We start from the raw sequence: 20,692 nt of genomic DNA, 5'->3' as shown, positions 1-20,692 counted from the left end.
CAGAGTAATGTTTTTGTACTATGTAGAATCATCCAGTGATGTCTGAAGACCATCCAACATTATGTTGCAATATTACTTCGCCTCAGGTACTCAATATTAGATCTGACCTTTCTCTCTTTATGTGACTGTGATATTACCTCATGGCTGTTTTGGGGAGGAAGAATAGCATTACTAAATAAAATATCATCCGGATGTTGTTTTTATTGTTGTTCAGAATATTGTACAGCATATACAGTTATATTTTTCCAGAAGAACTTTTACTTTTACAACTTTAAACTTTTTCTTCTTGTTGCCTCTGCTTTCATACCACTCAGTTCAGAAAGTGTCGGACAAGTTGGTGCATTCTTGACTTTCTGTGTTTATTTACAATATCTACATCCACAATAAAATATGTTTAAATTCCCTTCCATATACTATAAAGTTAAGGGCTGTTTCACATCTCCTCCTGACCCAGAGTACATGAACAGTAAAACAGCCTTGTCCTTTTGTCTGCTTAATGCCAGTTCACAAATCTAAATACCAGCACTTGACCTTTTTTACTGTAACTGTTTAACACACAAAACGTTGTGTTCAGCTGTAGGTTATGGAGAGGGCAGGGGAGCTGCTTAAAGAAAACACTGCTTTCATTTCTTCTTACCTCTTTATCAGACTTTAGAGCACACTTCTGAGCATTTTTCAATTACATTCCTGTCAAATAAAAAGCTGACAGAATCCTAAAGGTCCACTCTGTAGGAGTTAGGAGGATTTATTTTCAGAAATGGAGTATAATATTCATGATGTTGTTGGTATATAATCACTTTAAAATAAGAATTGCCTTAGAATAATTTGTTTATCTCCGCAGAGGCAGCGGGTCCTCCTATGTGGAGTCCACCATATTTCTTGTTGGTGGCTTTTGAGTGTGTAAAACTAAAGAATACAAAAAAAATGCCACAAATAGGACTATTAAATTATATTATACTGAATCCAAACTATCACCAGGTTGTATTTATTTTTGTCTCTACTCTGTAATTAGATCAAAATAAACCCTCCTAAATCTGAACCTTTAAATTGCTGCCGTTATGTGATGACTAATTGCACAGGCTGATATTGCCGTTACATTTCAAATTAATTTTGCAGCCCTTAGATCCTCCATACTGATCCTTTAAATAAGCAGATGGAGCATGGTTAAGAAGAGCTTTATTGATAAGCCATGGATTTGTTTAAGTGGAATTCAACCTAAGCGAAAGAGATTTGCCTCATCTTTGACCTTAACTTCGACACTCACTGCAGCTCACACACACTCAGATTTTCAGCTGACTCACAACAGAACGGAACTCAGCCGTGCGTGAATATTGCGTTCACATTCGGGTACTTGTCTGAATCATACTGAGGGTCTTAGGATTGTGTTTTGACTTTACACATTTCCTACACTAAGCCTAAGCTTAACCTTGCAAGAATTTCATCCCACAAGTGTAAAAATAGTGGTTTTCTCATGACTAGTGGCTTAAATCGCACTCCCACACACACGGAAAAACACCCCGATGTTCACACATACACCATGTTGTTGACTTAGACGGTGTATCAGAGCATTACATGTTACAGTGTACCCTCTCCTGTCCTCTCATCCTCTTTCCTTCACTCTCTTATCTCCTGCTGCCCTCCACTTCCTTTCTGTCACTCTGTCACGCTCCACCTCTTCACACCCTATCTCTCTCTCTCCTCCTCTGACCACCTACTGAAAAATGAGAAATATTATCTTGTCTTTCAGCTGCAGTTTATTTTTCCATCCATCTTAATCCACTCTGTCTCACTGTTTGAGCGTCTGACTGTCTCTCACTTTGGATTTTTTCATCTCATTTCACTGCCTTCACCTCAGCCTCTTGCTCACCTTTGTTCTCCATATGCTGCCAATGCCACTCTCTTCTCACTCTACTTCAACACAGCAGCACTCAAAAGAGATGTGTGTGTTTGAGATGAGCTAAGAGAAAGCACTTCGCTGAGTCTCTAGGACAATGGTGTACATTTCTTTCAGTCTGGGTTTTTTTTTCCTGTGCACAGACAAACACTTTCTGTCATTCTCCTTTTCTGTCTTTAATCTTCAGATGATGATGATGGCAGACCGCTGTGTTATGACCCAAGGTTGTCATGGTGACAGATAACTGTTGACGGCAAACCAGTGGGATGGGTTTTTTTTTTCTTTTGTTGCTTTTTGGAACCTGTGTGCACATGAAAAAACTAGTTTGTTTTGGGGGTTTTTTCAATCAGAATTGCTTCCATCTTCTTCCATTATTCCAGACTAACTTTGGGAGGAGCAACCTTATCATACTTGTATTGTATTGTATTTATTTATTGTTTGTTTGTTTTGTTTATTTGTTTGTTTCTCTTTTTTCTATGGACTTCCTATTTGAAAATTGAAGACTGGTCAAATAAATATGGAAATTTCTATATGTTTATTTTCCATCAATAAAGTATTAAAACTAGCAGGGTGTCCATCCATCCTTTAAAGGTCTTAAAGTCTTAAATAAAGGCCTTAATTATCCTTAAAATTGATTATTAGTCCTTAAATCTGGCTCTCAAGGGTCTTAAAAATTCCACAGACACAAAAAATTATAATTCTATATGTATTTGCCTTGGAAATTTTTGTAATTAGTGTTTAGCATTTTATCATAATGGATATGGGAATGAGTAGAGCTTCCAACAATCATTCATGGGTGGAAGGTTCAGGTATGAGCTTTAGATTAGAACATGGTTAAAATTGGTTTGACGCAATAACTATGAGGCCTGTTGTACTGTGTTTTTGTATTAATGTAAGGTCTTAAATTTGATTATATGCCTTCAAAAATGTCATAAAAAGTAATAAATTTCATGTCCTCAAACCTGCAAATACCCTGAACTAAGGATTGCTTCCATTTTCCATTTGTATTTCTTATGTAGGCAAAGTAACACTTTTAGTCATGTAGTTATTAGGATTCCTGAAAATGAATTTATTTCTTTCAGTTACTCCTTTACAAGGTGAAGTTGAGTGTTTCATTTGGTGTAGACAATGCCTTTGCAGCATCTCGCCTCATTGGAGTGGAGGACAGTTATGAAAACAAAGTATAATGGGAGTACTGTAACCCTTTAACGCATGAATTATGAGAACCTTAGTTGAAGGGTTTTTTTGTGTGTGTGTGTGTGTGTGTTTATTCCTCCTTAGGCATGAAAAAACAATACAATTGAGTTTTTTTCCCTGGAATTACAAAAATGTCCACTCAGCTACATCACGCATTATATTCTTGAAGCAAAGAAACAAGTATTTAAAACCCAATATCAGAAAATAATATGAAAACAATGAAATAAAAACATGTTTAATGCTGCTAATCTGATATTTTCTCACATTTTAACATATTCTAATACTAGTTATTACTCACTTCATGAAGATAATATGCAAAAAAAAAACCTTTTTGTTTAAAAAAATAACAAAAAAAAACCAACTGTTATTTACAGTCTAACAATTAACAATTGATTTACACTAAAACATGTTACTGTTGATCAGGTTTATCTAGAACAGCAAAGTTACATTAATGGGAGGAATTGCAGTGTTTGGGATGATGCATAAGTGTCCACTGTGTTGGCTGATATGCAACTAAAACAACAAAATATAAAAATATAATATGCATTTAAAATATACAAGAGAACAGCTGTGGAATAGCTGTCCACTGGAGTAACCATTATGCATGAAAGGGTTAAGTTCACTGCATAGCTACACCTACGCAGCAACAGTTATCAGTCTGCATCTATAACTGTGTATTGTGCACAAACACACTGCAGTCATGCAGTACTCATGTTTGGCATTGACAGTCAGTTAGCAGGGATGAGAGATCTGAAGTGAACTCATTTTTTTAAAGGTACCAGTCATTTGTGTTATAAGACAGTAAAATTCCTGTGAATAATCTGAATAAAAAATCCGTATAATAAGCTTTCAATGAAGAAGTTTGATGACCTTGTTATTTAAAAAAAGAAAAGTTAAATTGTTAAAGGTTTATCTGCCAGCCATATCCTGTTTTCTTCCCTAAAAGTCCACCTTCAGGCTGACCGCCTCAGGTCTTCACATCATGTAAAAGTTGCATACTTCATCGTAACTGACTTAATGATACATCAGAAGTCCAACCCATCAATTCAGATATTTAATGAACACAAAGATATTTTCTTCTTCTAACCACTGAATGATGACTGATTATGAACCAACCCACAAAATGTCAATCTATGAACAAACAGGCTAAACTGTGAAAATGAAAGAAAACAGTAAACATTCTAAATCAACCAAAAGTCTACTTTCTCTGTGTGAATATTCATTACTTTTTTCTTTGAACCAGGATGGACTCATGGTATCTGGTGAGGAAGTGTCATGGCGGCCGATGATGGAGTCTTTGTCCAGACTGGATGAACTGAAGGCAGAATCCAGTATCCTTTCTCAGCTGAGATTCACCACAGTCGGAATGATCTGCAACACTATTGTCATCTCCCAATATGACATAATGAATTCTTAGAAATCTGTACAATAGTCCTGTGATGAGCTGGCAACATGTCCAGTGTGTTCTTGGCTTTCACCTGTTGGTAGGTGGGACAGGCTCAGATATGAATGAATGCATTTTCACCACTGTCTGCCTTTAACTGCGTGCTGTGTAATGGCTGTTAGAAATAATTACGATTTTCAGGACCTGACTGATGAAATGTGTTTGATCTCAGACTCTGCAATTAATAACAAATACTGTTAGTGCTATATTAAATGTATATATATTTATATAATGTGGCACCACAGATAATAAAGTAGCAGATAAATTTGAGTTAACAGTTGTCATGTCCTGCAGCAAATAAAGCTGATTTTCAGGAGTTACTTCACCAAAGCAGCAGAGACTTAGGACCTAATTGAGGAAATCCCACCCAAATTACAATAAATTTAAAAGAAGCTGTCAATTAAATTTGTGCTGTGGTTTCAGTTATGCAAATCTGGTCCTTCAAGGCTTTTTAAGTCACTATTAACTGCTGTATAAAAAAAGGCTTTTTTTTTTCTCTATTAAGTAACTGACAGTGGAAAGACCAACAGAAAATAAAAGGAGGGAGAAAAGGGGGGAATGGGGCTGTTAACCCTACAAATGTAATAACTCCCAACAAACGTAATAAACCGCAAATGTAATAAAAATTTGCAGCTTTTAACATAATAATCCCACAAATGTAATAACTTTCCCACAAACGTAATAACAGTTGCCTACCACAAATGTAATACCTCATTTCCCTACAAACGTAATAATTATTACTTTTGTGGGGATCTATTATGCTTTTGGGAGGGGAAAAATCTTCAGTTTCCAAAATTGTAATAACTTCCTACAAATGTAATAAATTAGTACATCACATACATTTAACCAATGCATGCATGTATATTCATTTTAGTCTATATATAGTCTTTTTCTTCCCATTTATTCTTGTTCTTTGGATACTTGTCTTTTGAGAATGATCAAATGTAGTTACACCACATGGTACTAATTCCAGATTAAAAGGTGTCTAATTACAAATACAAGTGGAGGAACAAAACAGAATGGGCAAAAATGTTGTAAAGGTTTTATCATAAAAGCTTCGGTATGAACTGGATATTATTTATTCTTCTTAAGTATAATAGAAGCCTATGTTTGAACCATGTAAATAAAATGTCTGGATATGGTTATGATAACAATGGAGAGGGTAGGAGCACACTGTGGGAAAATGAGCTATTATGTTTGTGGTAGGTGACTGTTATTACATTTTTGGGAAAGTTATTACATTTGTGGGATTATTACATTAAAAGCAGCAAATTTTTATTCCGTTTGTGGTTTATTATATTTGTAGGAGTTATTACGTTTGTAGGTTAACAGTGGCATGCAAGCTTTTCTTTGAGTCTGTCTAATGTGTGCTTTAAATACCTTTTAAATGTACAGTATAAATGTTCCTCTTCCTTATGCAATCTTCCAGATTGGCAGGTGCTATTAGAGAGCTGTAAACATCTATTATCAGCTGCTAGCAGTGTTGTTCCTGATGAAAACCTGTACAAACTCAGAGTCACAGATGCAGCTTTAGACGCCTGCATTCACTTGGGATACTGGGAGGAGGCTCTGGGATTGGGCCTGAGGACACTTCCAGTATACAGGTACCAGTCTGCATATGACAGCCAATAGGTTTCACCCTTGGATGGCCTTTAAAACTTCATCTGCCTTAAATCTGAAAATGCCCTGGGATTGCACAAGTATGAGGAAACAGAGTAAGTCCTCCAGAGTGCATCTGAAGTGCAGCTCCCGTTAGTCAAGGGAGACTTTTCTAACTGTCTTTATCGTTGTGGATTATTACTTCAAAGTCATCACTTCAAAGATTTTGGGCTGCCCAGTCCTGATGCCTTCATAGTCGTTATGAATCTGCCAGATGGTGTTTTGTGATATTTGAGACCAGGCTCTATCATTTTAACTCTTTGATAGAAGATGGAGTCTCTCATTTGGGTTATATGCCAAGATAAAGGAGATATTTAGCAGGGGATACAGAGGATAAAAAAGTGTTACGGTATATCAGTCTGTTAGAAGAGCTTCAAGTGAATATTAGTCTAAAGTTGACTTGGATAAAAGATAAAGAGATGTTTTACTAATGCCATATTGGCCTTTTTGACATGAAAAAGGAGACAGGGATTTCCTTTTTGTGTTAGAACAGAAAAAGGAGAAGAAAATCCCAATTTTTTTTTTTTTTTACATATTCCATTTTTACAAATTAACTTGCAAGATCTCTTAATAAATACACTTTTCCTATTAACCCCATAGACCTGACCAGCTGCCACAATTTTGAACCACTAATCCTATCAATACTGTTCCTCTGCAGCATTGACTAAGCATTAAAATCCAGTAGTATATTATATATAAATGTGTTTATTGGGTTTTTTCTTTTCTAAACACACACATAAAACAAAATAATAAAACAAAACACAGGCTGGTAGTGGTCAGAAAATAAATAAATACAATTATATATGCATATACACACATGAGTGTACACACACATATACATATGCACATACAAATACTTTCTAGGCTATACATATGAAAGGTACAGTGCAATATACAATACAATACAATGGAAGCTACATAGAAAGAAAATCATTTTTATACAAAAAAGTCCAGTAGTTTGACAAATGATAGTGGTTATAGATGTTTGCTTTTACCATCAGTTAAAAAAAGTCACTTATCTTCAGTTTTCTCTGTACTGGAATAATAACCTTTGAACTTTCCCTGAGCTGTTTTGAGTCTTTTGTGATTTTTACTGAAAAATGCAAAACATTCATTTGTAATTCACCACAAAAATAGTCTTTAAGGGTTAAATTGACAGGATTATTAATAGCTGGTAAATAAGTTGGCATGACAGATTCAGTATTTTACTTTTTAGGCTTTTTATGGACCTCTTAGCTGCTCAGTTGTGTTTTATCTTTCCTATCTCTCAAACTCATTCTTAGTCACTTTTTTGTGTGGGTGAATAAAACTAATTGATTTGGTGTGAAGGGCAGAGCTCCAACAACACAACCACAGGGGAGAGACTGCAACACAGCACTAACAATCAATAACAAACCAGCAGAACAGCAGAGAGGGATGGTGAAGAGAGGAAAAAGATGGAGAGATTGGTCTCGGATGAAAGAAAAATATGTATCAAAGAAGCAGAGAGGAAGCTTGGTGGAGGGGTTTTAAGGAGAGAGCTGGGAAAATGACAAAGGGGTGGAAGAGAGTCAAGAAAATGGCAGATAAAGACAGAAGGGAGGAGGAATGGTGATCAGCAGCCTGACAAAAAAGAAGGAGAAACGACAAAAAAAAGGAGGCAAAATGAGAAAGACAGAATTAGGGCTGGGTGGTTTTACTTCTGCTGTAGCAAACTTTATGGAGTTTGTGAACTGTCATCACAGTCTGTTTAGTGTATGTCTTGAATGTACTTGGTAGTCACAGTTTCTTTAAGAAAGAATGCATTGTGGGTAATATTAGCTTTAAGTTCAGCTGTGTGTTCCAATAAATGACACACGTGTTCATGTGGTCACACATAGAAATTTTCAGTTCATTACTGCGTTTTCTATTACACATATAAATGGAATAACATTTTATTTAAATTTCACTGAACACAAAGTAAAACACGTTGCAAGTAAACTCCTGCAGGACTACAGATTCACCACTTAATATTGGCAGTGTAGCAACATTAATTATACGGCAGACACATGGTGCAACACTCCCTGCAAATCTACTGCAGTATTTGACCATGGGCTTGTGTTCGTGGGATGGATAGAACAAGGAAAGTGAAAACACTAAATTGAGTCTCACAAATTCTGAGAGAATTTTTACTTGATATTCACAATATATCAAATCCCATGCAGAAAAAATAATCCAAGATACTTCTAGTGTATTCAATATATATTGTCCAGCCTTAGATAGAAAAGAGCAGAAAGTGGAAAGCAGAAAAAAATACAAGTCAAACTGAGGGAATGAGTATGTTATTAGGGGAATGCAGAGACCATGAGCCTGGAAGGAAGGAGGGGAGACGGTGATAAAAGAATGAAAATGATGGTGAGAAAAGCATTCAGGAGAAACGGAGAGATAAGAGTGGGAGGATCTTCCATATTCATCTCCTGTCTTCCTCTGGGCTCTTCAGATGGCAGAGAAGAAAGATAGCTGCAGGAGCTCTGTTTCCCTCTCTTTCTCCTGTCCTTCCCTCATTCTGTATTCCTTTCTTCTTTCCCTCCTCTGCAGGTTATTTTTCACTTTCCTGATTCAGTTTGTGATGTATAGAGAGGGCTTTTCCCTCTGCTTGTGCGCAAATAATGCACACCTGCTGCTAGCTGTACACACCAGGCTTATTGAGTGTATCCATGCTGAACATCTCTCACCACGCTCACACACATATTCATGAATACATGAGTGGCTGCTCACTCATAAAAACATGCACACACAGGTATTTTGTGTATCAGGTGTATTGAGTGCACGTTTGTACACATGATGTAAATCTCCACCAGGAAATGCTCTAATGCTGTATGTGTAGCTGCTCTGGTGCATCCATTTCTGAGCATATCTTCTTGTTTAATATTGTTTCCATCATTATTTCTGTGCAGAACTGCCCAAACATAGAAGACATTCCATTCCATTGAGGTTTACGGGGCAGTAGTTTTATGGGGAGAAATCTATTGCATAAGATTTGAGCATCAACCTCTGTAAACCAGTGAAGTGTGTCCACATTGTCGCTGAATGTTTTAGTGGTAACGCATAAAATGAAAATATTAATAAAACTGATGCCTTTTCCTTAGTCCTGTTTTTCTTCTTCTCTGCTGAACAAAAGTCTGAAAAATACTGACTGAAGTAGAAGAAGACAGATTGAGAAGTGCAAAATAGTAATTGCTTAGGACAAATAACAGCACATTTTTTGCCTAATTAATGGACTGAAATTTAAAATTGGGCTTTTATTTTGGTGCCATTTTCTTTAAATTAATGACCAGAGCAGCAGTGGTGAATGTATGTAGTCAGAGTACAAGGAACGACATGCAGTTACCTTGTTGCTCTAATGAAGTAGATTTTTTTTTGTATTTGATATACTTTGCTTCTACTTTCTTTACAGGCCTCTAGGGAACTAGAATCAAAAAAAGCAAGGACACATAAGACCTAAATGAATCTGAATCCCAGTCACGTTCAGCAGAGCCAGAGGTCAAACATGAAGAAAATCTTTTTCCAGATTTGAAGGGGTCATATGTAGTACTGATATTCCAAACTCTCAACAACAGAGGGAAGTCACGAACCAGAACACACTTATGTTTTCCAAAACCACCGATGAATCAACACTATGCTTCCACAGACTGTATGACTCATGAAAGTATAAAACTCATCCTTAAAATATACCTGCTGAATGGTATCATGAAGTTTTCTTTAAACAAAAAAAAAATCCAAAAACCTCACTGCCACTCAAAATAACACCGTGTCTTGTAATCTTCACGTCATAGATGTAGCCAATATTTTACATAATTGGCATAATTAGCATAAATCACAGCTGCTTTCTCTACTGTGGGTGGTGTCAATATCTGCACTAACGATCTGTTTGGAACAAGGTCAGAACTGTCACAGTTTAGTCTGAATTGTGGATTTACAAATGGTGATCTTAGCAAAGATAATAGCTTCACATAATAATTTTATACCTTCATAAGCCTCATAATCAAACTCACTCATGTTTATATTTATGCATTTGGCAGATGCTTTTTTCCAAAGCGACTTACAGGGGAAAACCAATCAAATCACTCAATCAATCAAATTTTATTTATATAGCGCCAGATCACAACAAAAAAGTTATCTCATGACACTTTAAATATAGAGTTGGTCAAAACCAGACTCTAAGCCAATTTACAGAAACCCAGCAGAATCCTCCAGGAGCAAACACTTGTGACTGGTGACAGTGGCGAGGAAAAACTTCCCTTTAACAGCAGAAACCTCGAGTAGACCCAGACTCCTGGAGGATGGCCGTCTGCCTTGACCAGTTGGGGTTAAAGAGAGAGGGTAAAGAAAGAGAAAAAGAGAGAGCGATAGAGATAGAGACTGGAGGGGAGGGGGAGAAGGGGGGAGTAGGGGGAGACACATGGAGGCAGTTGAGGATAAGCAAGTGATGATGGTGAAGGCAGGAGAGAGGCAGGACCACCGCAGCAGGTTCAGAGATAATCCCGGGAAAATCTGTGATAATCCTGGGGAAAACCTTATTAAAATATTTAAAATGGAATATCTGACAGTGCTAGGACAGGAGGTGTTCTCGGAAGAGCTGGGTCTTCAGGAGCTTCTTGAAGATAGGCAGGGATGCCTCTGTTCTCGTAGTACTCGGTAGAACGTTCCACCAATGTGGAACGACCCATGAAAAGAACCTGGATTGTCTTGTACAAGGTCTGGGGACCACCAGACAACGTTCCCCAGACGAGCGGAGTGGTGGTGGGGCAACATAAGCTTTTATCAGTGCACCTAAGTAGGTAGGAGCAGACCCTCTGAGAATTTTGTAGGCTAGGATTAACGATTTGAATTTGATGCGGGCAGCTATGGGTAGCCAGTGTAACTCAATAAGTAACGGGGTCACATGTGCCCTTTTAGGCTGATTGAAGACCAGACTCATCTAGAGGAAATGCTGTGAAAACAACACCAGCGCTTCTAGCTTTAATCACTTTGTTTGACTATAAAAGTTGTTTCAAGGGTAGGTTCTCATCCCATCTCATCACTTTCTCCCGCTTTAGTCAAAGGCCCTTCCGATAGTTTTCATCACCACCAGAGTGTCTCACTACTCCCTCTAGTGGTCACAGAACTCTGTTGGACCATAGGTGCAAATAGATTCAGTGCCTCTCCAATACACTGGCATTTTAACATCATTTTAAGAGTCTTAATTTTGGTTACTCTAATGATACATAGGTAATATTTAAATATGTTAAAGCCGAAATATGTCATATAGCTCTTTTAAGGCACCATTTAAATTTCAAGTCTGCAGAAGGTAACAAGTTGCTGGTGTTTGTTCATAAATGTGTAGATATTAAAAGTGCTTTTACTTGAGTAAAATAATTTTGAGCACTTCTTCATACAGTATGTGTGTGATTGTGTCATTTTTCTGGATATAATTATCTGCGTTATAGTTAGACTGGAGCTTAAAACTTTAATAAATGCTTCTCGTCCTAGTAACAGATGGATGATGGCACTTAGTTTACCAAAGTGTGGAAATTCTGAACTGGAATTGTTGTTGCATTGAGCAGTAATACTCACAACTAATCAGTCCTTCATGGTTTCATTCTTCTTTTTCTACTTAGTAAGATAATCCATACTTCCCTCTAAAAACAGCAAGCTGTGGATCTTTTGTACCAAACAAGACCCTCATTAGTTCCACTGCATTTGCCTGGAAATGCTACGTTTTTCCACAACTATTAATTTCTCCTCCTTGCCCTCTCTCTTACTCTTAGCCGAAAGCTATGATTTTCTAACGAGCTGCATACAGCAAATACGCATTTCTGTTCGATTTACTCTCCTGGGATAAAGGAGGAAGAGATTTCAGGAGACAGCAACTTTAATGAAATTATTTTAATTGCTGTGTGGCTGTTAATGCGATGGGGAAATATAATTAGAGTATGTTCTCTGTATATTCATGTGTCATGGCGGTTTGAATCACTGCTTTGGTAATTAAATCAATATTGGATATTGTTATTATTCATGTAGGACTAATGCTGTTGATTTAGCTTTTGAACATCCTGTTTAATGATTCAATTTAACCACAAAATCTTGGAAAACCTCTGTTAACCTCAGCTTGTCTTTAATAGTGAAGGTATGAACAAATAGCCCATTAGCGTCATGAGAGAAAAACTCCTGGAACATAATTTGGGATTACACTATCTGAAGCCACTGCAAGTTAATTAATTTTGATTTAATTAAATTCCAAAAACAGATATCCCTCTTAAATGAAAAGGGGTGAAAACTTTCAGCCTTGCTTTTAGACTTCTTGTTTTCTGCCTGTGAAGACATAATTAAGATTAATGCTGTGTTAATAGCATATGCAGCGTGGTTTCTATTTACGTTTGATTGAGCTGAGAGTGTATTGAACCCTCTTGTGCTTTGTCATGTGTACACAGCTCTGTTTACTCTGGAGATCCGGGAAATCTAGCAATTACACCAGGTTACAAGAGGTGAAGTGGATTCATACTGACCTTACGTTTACGCCTGCACACTCCCATATTTATGCTGATGGGCTTGTGTATCCATAACTCTGTGTTTATGTACTGCTCTATTGTTGGTCTTTGTTGTGTGTGAGTGTCAGAAAAAGAGAGAATGAGCTACACAAGTAATTTGGAGTGGGCGATTGGAAAATGGAGCCCCTGTCTCGGTGTGCTTTGTCAGCAAGAATTTTAATGCTGCCTTATACAAAATAAAAACAACATCTGTGTGTCAACAATGAGGAGGGAAGGCAAAGAGAAGAGGAAATAGAGTTGTGTGTGTGGTGCATTTTTCTAGTCAAGCTGTGGAATTGATATGTTAAGGAATTATATTAAGAAATGATGTACCAAATAAGTTAGACAAGTGAAAACTCTGCACACACACATTGCAGGTCTGTGTAAAACCTGCAAGACTTAGACTGTATTTCATCATCTGCTTATTATTGAACACATCCTTGTTTTTCTTTGCTGTGATTAAGATCATTTGTCACAAGGGCAGGGAAAAGTCTTCACATCCTTTACCTAAATCAATGTATGACATTCGCCACCAATTTTTTTTTTTTTTTAAATCTGTAAAACCAGAGTGGTAGCCTAAGTATCATGAATCCATTAGTCTTTCCGTGATTACACACCTGAATCCCTTTCCTCACGATGAACAACCTCAAAGTGTACTCTATCACAAGCAGTTCTTCGTTTATACACCAAACAGAAGTGGAAACCAAACTGTCGCTCGGGCCTGTTCGGAATTTGCCGCAGCAGCAAGAAGCAGTGAAGCTGTTTCCATGTTTGTTGCTGCTGTGACCAAACTGCAGCTGCATGATTCAGGTGCATAATCACGGAAAGGCTAATGGATTTGTGATACTTAGGCTATCATTTGGGTTTTACAGATTTGATGAAAAATTGGTGACAAACGTTATACACTGCTTTGAGTATGACCCAGTTATGGATGCACAAAATATATATCACTTAAGTCGACATTAAAAATACTCAATTTAGTGAGCATTTATAGTGTCTTGTGTATTTTCCTTGTATAATATCTCAACTTTTAAGTGTAAGATCCATTTAAGTTGCATTTTTTTCTTCTTTTTCTTTCTTATGTTATACTGGTCCTATATTATAAAAGGGAAGTGGACTCAGTCTGTGTGTCTTGGGCATCACACAAAATCCGGAAAGAGCTGACTGCTGCAGTTTGACATACTTATGTAATTTTGGTCAAGGAAGAGACTAGTGAAAACGGCAAGTTGATAGGACGAATGTCTTGGGAGATATCAGTAATTTTGGAATGCAATGGCCTCCCAATGGCCAATCACATTGCCATGCCCAGAATCATAGAATCATCATTGAAGTGGGTTACCTAGCAACAGATAAACAGTAAGGCCACATTGCCATGGTGTCAAATTTCATGTGCAGAAACCGACATGCCAGCTGAGAGGTTATTTATGTATTATTATGCCTGTGGAATTTACCAAGAAAGTAAAAAAGTAAAGGAATGAACTGTATCAGAGGATCTAGAACCCATGGTTCCCCACGGGTCAACGCACTACTGTCAATATAAGTCTATGATTTTTATGATGGCTCAATGGTTTAAGTGAACAGTATTTGCATAAGCCATTTTTGGCCTCTAACTTCTCTTTTACAATGCGCTATGTGCAATGTACTAAAATTATCATGTTATTGTATGTAGTAAATATCAACAGACCACTTGTAATTTCACTGCTGACAGTGGCCGTTGTTCAACTGTCGCTGTTTCATAAAGTTACATGGTTGGACTTGTGCTCAAAGACAACATAATGAAAACCTGAAAGACCAGGAAAAACTTCCGTTATTTCATCTTGTGTATTTTGCTTGCTGGCATAAATGGAGGATTAAATAAAGACAAAAAAAAAGAAAAACTATCAACACTAACTATTGGCAAAACATTTTAAAACATTGGTAATGGTTCAGAATTTCACAGCTGATGTATCTACTGCTAATACAACACTGTAACATGACTGTAAATATAGTGATGATGTTGTTTCTGGATTTTCATTTTACAACAATCCTCTTGCCAGTGGTTGAGGGGTAAAAAGGAAAGACATTTGCACATGTACACAGATACTGAACACCAGAGCTAATGTTCATTCATGGCATTTATTGTTCGTTTTGAAGCATGTGTTGCATTGTCTGAGGTCTCGGCTGTGAATGTCAGTGGGTTCAGTGACACAAATTAAACCAACAAAAGGAGGCAGATGGTTCATTTTGCATTCCCAAAGTGTTACCAGTACCAGTATTCACTGACACTAATGGTAAACATACAAGAAAAAGAGCATGTAAGGAGTAAAAACCATTGATGGAGGCAAATAAAAGCACAATGTACCTACACTTGTGTTTCTCTTTACGGTTCTCTGTGTCTTATTTTAAAGACAGTACTATCCTGATCCACATCCGGTCCATGGAGTCCAGCTGATGAGAGTTGGAAAACTGCAGCATTACCTCGAACACATCAGTGAAGCAGCGGACACGTTCAAACAGGTACATGTGCAGATAAAATACCAGCAAACAAAAACTTTCAACTGAGATGCAGTTTGTGTTTGTTTTATTTACAGTCTGACCTGCATGTTATGGGTTTGTAGAGGGGTGCACATATTCATAATGCACATATGTAAGAGTTGATTTATCAAGTTCATTGTTGAGGATGTTTGGATTGTTTGGATGAACACTGTGGAATATGGAGTTGATGTAAACCAGTTGGAAACACTTCCCTGCTTTTATCATTTTATCTTCTCCCTTTACTGTATGTGGAAGTATAAGTGAAAAGCTAAATCATTATTAAAGTTACATCCATTTTATCTGCTTATATCCTAGTTTACTTGCAGTATCAATGAGCAGTATGCATGCTACAATTTTCTGAAATATGGCAATAGAAAAACATATTTCCCCCTTCATTTTTCAGGCCTATCAGATCATCAAAGTCACACATGGAGATACTCATTCCTTGACCAAAGATCTACTGATGAAGATGGAGGAATGTCGCGCAGAAATAGATCAACAATCATTCCACAATAACTGAGACACAACAATATTATAAACCACCGCAGGATCTGTTCACATTCAGCTTAGTTTGATGGTTTTACTTTCTATGTTAATGCTGCAGGTAGATTTATCAACTATAATTGTTCACATTTATCAAATTTGTAATCTGTACTTGATTTTTACTATCTGGTTTAAATGTCATAAAATGATCTCATCATGCTCTCACAGTCTGGCTCCTTTTTTTCAGAATTTAACCAGCAAATGGGGGAACTAAAATATTTTTTTTTGTAATATTGATGTTTTTAAGAAGCAGAAAGGATTAATTGGGGAATTTATTAATCGATCATTGAGCCTTTGGGCATCTTATTTGATTTATGACAAATTTAAGACATTCTTCTTTACTTCATTCAGTTTACCTCATGGCTGTTGTATATTTATAGAGTTGTTTCTATGATATAATTGTAATTTTACACATTGTGGGTAATTGTCATATTGTCTGAGCCTGAGATGTGTGTGCGTTTGTGTGTGTGTATGTGTGTGTTTGTATGTGTGAGACAGACAAAGCCAGAGACAGGCCCGTGTCTCCTGTGTGTAATCTGCACATACCATCTGGATGAGTGATCTCATGCCTATAGTGTTGTCTCCCTGTGTGTTTGTGTGCGCATGAATGCATATGTGTTGTTTTAGTTAAGTCGACTTTTCAAAACATCCATCTTTCCTCTATACATATCCATCACACACACTTCCCATGTTAATCCCTGTTTTTGAGCGCTGCTCTGTCAGTGTGTGACCTCCATTTTAACCAGAATGACACTGATGGTATGTGGATATCTGCTACACACACACACACGCAGACACACACACATTCACTTCCCATGTTAATCCCGAAGTTCTACCCTTTGCAAACTAATGACATCATTTCCTCTGTGAGTGTGTTTCTATGGGTTATGGAAGGACTAGAGCTTTATAATTTGTTTTAAGGTTATGCATATAAAGGTTTGGTTTTTCTGGTGTTTTTTGCTCTCTCACTTGTATTTAACCCTCAACGACCCTAAACAGCTGTTTATGACCAAAAGTATCTGCAGATCTAAAATGTTTAAGAACTGTTGAATCACTAATCCTATGAATATGTGTAAATAATTCAGGTAAAATGCCATTTTCAGCTTCCTTATAATAATTTTTTTGCTTGCTACTAACAGTATTTTGACAAGATAACTGGTGCTCCTCATTACACTCTCTTCCCCAGAGATAAAGCATCTGTTAGAATTGATTCATTATGTCAGTTGAACAATGACATGGATGATCAATGTCATGTGATCCAGGTCCCATTACACAACAATGATGTCAACAATGATTTTCATCAAAAGATATCTATATCTAAACCTGAAATCAGAAATTCTTTAAGCATCTCAGGATTTAGAGTTACATTCAAGTCAATTTATAGTTGTTAGTAGCAGCTTTTTTAGTCAATTTTAGCCAGTTTTTTTAGTCCCAGAAATTGGAACCTGTCAAAATTCAGAGGACTTTTAATACCTGGAAGAAAACTATTGTGCAGCCCAAAGTGATGCAAAGCTGGAAACTTTCTCATGGAGAACTCATCGGTGGTCTGTACTCTCCTCAAAGCTCAGCTCTAGAATTAACAGCTTGGGATTCATTTGTGCAACTGATGCAAAATGTTCTGGTCAATCATAGAGGAAAAAATTATGATGAGCTAGTTGAAGACATGAATAGATGGGCTGCAGAATGACACTCAAAACCTGTGCCTTGATTTTTTTTTTCCACCCAGTTTGGGTGATTTAAATGATGAACAGTTTCACAGGTTTCTGAAATGGAAACCAGGTACCAAGAGGCTTCAAAGCAAATGTGATGGTGAAGTGTGTATATTGTAGCATATGTGTTGATTTTGTAAGGCGGCTATCTTGGCCAGGATTCCTTTGCAAAAGATTTCAGATCTCAATAGGATTTCCTGGTTGAATAAATGTCAATAATAATAATAATAATAATAATAATAATAATAATAATAATAATTACTTTTTTTTTTTTCATAATGGAGGAAACTTGCATAATATACAACACAAGAGCAAGTGTCAGTTTGAAACAAACTGTGGGGTTCTGATACTGTCAGTTATTCTTCATTGGGATTAATGTTTCATCCATGAGTGAAGAAAGTTTTTGTCTGTAATATGTCCTGACAAGTGTTGAAGATCAAGAGCAAAAGCTAATTAAATGGATTCAATGAGAGATTGAATGAAATAGTGCAGTAATGTCACTAGTGGTCTGAATGGCCTCTGGAAGAGTCCATCCTGCTGATTCGACTTCCATTACTCACTTCATTGGCTCTCGGGTTTTTTTTTTTTTCGTCTCCTACTCTCTGCTCTTCTCCTCTCTCACCTCATAATGGCCATCAAATTAGATTTACCATCGCTTAACCATAACCCTCTGTCTCTCCCTCCCTCTGTCACTCACTCCCCTTTTTCTGTCTCCGTCAATCGCCTTTTTAAATTAAATCCACTGCATGTCTCTCCAGGCGGCAACAGCCAATCAAAAAGAGGACACCTTAGTGGTTTTTACCCACCTTTATTCACGCGCTCTGCAGCCTTTACTCCTCCCGTATTCAATTTTCATTAAAAATAAAACCTCTCTGTGCCTGATTTTCTGCAGTACTATCTCTATACTCTGCAACCACTCCTCATCCCTCGCTTTATTTTCACCTTTTTATGGAAAGAAACAAACAGAAATAATTTCGTATTAGAATCTACAATTAACCTCAAATGTATCAACAGGTCAGAAACCATTAAATATAAATCACCAGTTTTTCTGTGTGAGATTGCACATTTTATGTTTCAGTTTAGAATTATCTTATCTTTGTTAAATTCTTCTATTTTATGCCTGCCTTTGGCTTTTTATGATGATAAACTCAAGTGGAGCTTTAATAGGTCAAGAATCACCAAGCACCTAAAACTGCTTTTTTTTCTCTCTTTTTATCTGCATATTCATCATTCACTACTGTAATAGTAATGAGAGATGGTAGATATTATCCCATGTATCATTTCTCCATTATCTTCCTCTGTTCCAGGGTTCAGTGATAAAGAGCTGCCAGTATTATATATTCATGAGTGGTACAGTAGAATAGACATTGAGACAAAGCTATTTCTGTATGTGAACTCTACATGTCCTCATCATTTCTTACATTTTCCATCTTTTATTAGGTTTCTGTTAAATCTGAAAAGTCTTGTGTTCAAACAAAAGCGTTTCAGGCTGATCAGTAACAGATACTTCTACACATTTAACCCTTAACCATAAGACACTTGTTGATCTGATTGTTTTCATTCATTGTACCGTTAGTATTTTTAGATGGAGCCATGATGTGTCTGTAAGTGTGAGGAACAGGCTGATAGGATGCTGCAAAATTTAGAACAAACCTTCAGCTTGATAGGAAAATAAAGTTACAAGATTAAGGTGGCCGAATGTTACTGTAATGGATGTAATACTTTAGGGACACTTTGAAGGATTTTTTTTCATTTGGTGCAAATGTGAACCTGGGCTTAAGGATAAACTCATTAAGTTTCATGGCCAAAGGTTTAAGTTTTTTCAGACCTCAGTAAACACATTTTGGCCATAACTGCTAGGAATAGAGAGAACAGATCACAATGCAACCACGTAGAATATGCACATATGTATGCTATACATGTAGAAGCATCTGATTCATTTTAAAGCTGCAGTGCCTTAAAGTTTTTGGGGTTTTTTTTAGCATCACTGACCAAAAAAATCCATAATTACCGTTCAGCTTCTGCATTTACTCCTTGCCTGTATTTTCAGGCAGTAGAAAGTCTCCTCCTTCACAGTCCGATTTTTGCTCATCACAGGCATTTTCTGACAGGTAGAGCAGTTAAGTACATGATTGACAGCTGTTTGGTTCAAGAATAGAGAATGGTAGAAGAAAAGTGTGAGAGTTTTCAGAGTCTGGCATTTTTTCCTTATGAATTCATCCACTGCTTTCTTGTTTATTTGCCTTTTTTTAGCTCATCGACCAACAGGCCATGAGCTATTGTAAAGGCGCTGTGTCTGTTTTTGTCATCTTGGTTGTCAACATCTTCATTAGCAATTTCTTCAAACATCTTCTCAGACAAAACTACCGGTCAGATTCATTAAAAAAAATGTATGTAGCTTCCCTAGGACAATGTCTAGAAAGTTTTTAGATTTTTTTTTTTTTTTTTACGAATTTTTGCAATATTAAAAATTTGTCTTTACTCATAATGGTCCATATTTTAATGGCTTACAACACAGAAATGGTTACAGATATTAATATAGTTACTATTAAGCACTGATAGGTAGTCATATTTGGACTTTCATTTGGGCCTATGACCTTTGACCTCGAGTGACCATAAAGGGTCAAACTCAAAGCCACCAGTGTCCAGATTTCAACAATCGTCTTGTCTAAAACTGCTAGTTGGATTCATTTTGAATTTTTTAAAGTAGCTTCTTTGGGACAATGTTTACAAACTGTGTTCGAAGTTTTGAGAAATTTTTATTTTTGTGTTTTTGACAAATTTTTCAAATATTAAAAATGTGCCTTTACTTATAATGGGCCATATTTTGACGGCTTGTAGCATGGAAATGGTTACAGATATCACTATATTTACTATTGAGCACTGATAGGGAGTTGTCATTTAATCATTGTGTTAGTCTCCAGTGAAACTACCACCCTCTTCTATTGGGAGATTGATTTCCCGCATCAAGATCACAGAACTTTAACATAGTGAAACAACCTAAGTACCACACAATTTCAAGTTGTTACTGAGTCATGGACACACACACGCACACACGCACACGCACACACACACACACACACACACACACACATACACACAGGGCCATTGGTCCTATTTTAATAATTGGTGTAATTTTAGTTATGACAATAAAACAACAAAGGTCCTCAGACCAGGCTGATTTCAGATCATGTTCAGTGAACAA

The 20,692-nt window shown here is 36.8% G+C and overlaps 1 protein-coding gene across 1 annotated transcript in view; it reads left to right on the top strand.

The window, feature by feature from the left end:
• Positions 1-15,943, top strand: part of smyd3 (SET and MYND domain containing 3) — a 101,956-nt gene extending 86,013 nt beyond the window's left edge. The window contains exons 9-12 of the mRNA XM_030131099.1: positions 4,335-4,422; positions 5,965-6,139; positions 15,109-15,217; positions 15,639-15,943. Coding sequence (XP_029986959.1) covers positions 4,335-4,422; positions 5,965-6,139; positions 15,109-15,217; positions 15,639-15,755 — 489 coding nt within the window. The 3' untranslated portion in view covers positions 15,756-15,943. The remainder of the gene's footprint in view (positions 1-4,334; positions 4,423-5,964; positions 6,140-15,108; positions 15,218-15,638) is intronic.
• The last annotated feature ends 4,749 nt before the right edge of the window (positions 15,944-20,692 follow it).

This window comes from Sphaeramia orbicularis, chromosome 3, assembly GCF_902148855.1.
Source record: "Sphaeramia orbicularis chromosome 3, fSphaOr1.1, whole genome shotgun sequence".
Taxonomy (NCBI): Eukaryota; Metazoa; Chordata; class Actinopteri; order Kurtiformes; family Apogonidae; genus Sphaeramia; species Sphaeramia orbicularis.
This window is presented reverse-complemented; position numbering and strand designations above follow the sequence as displayed.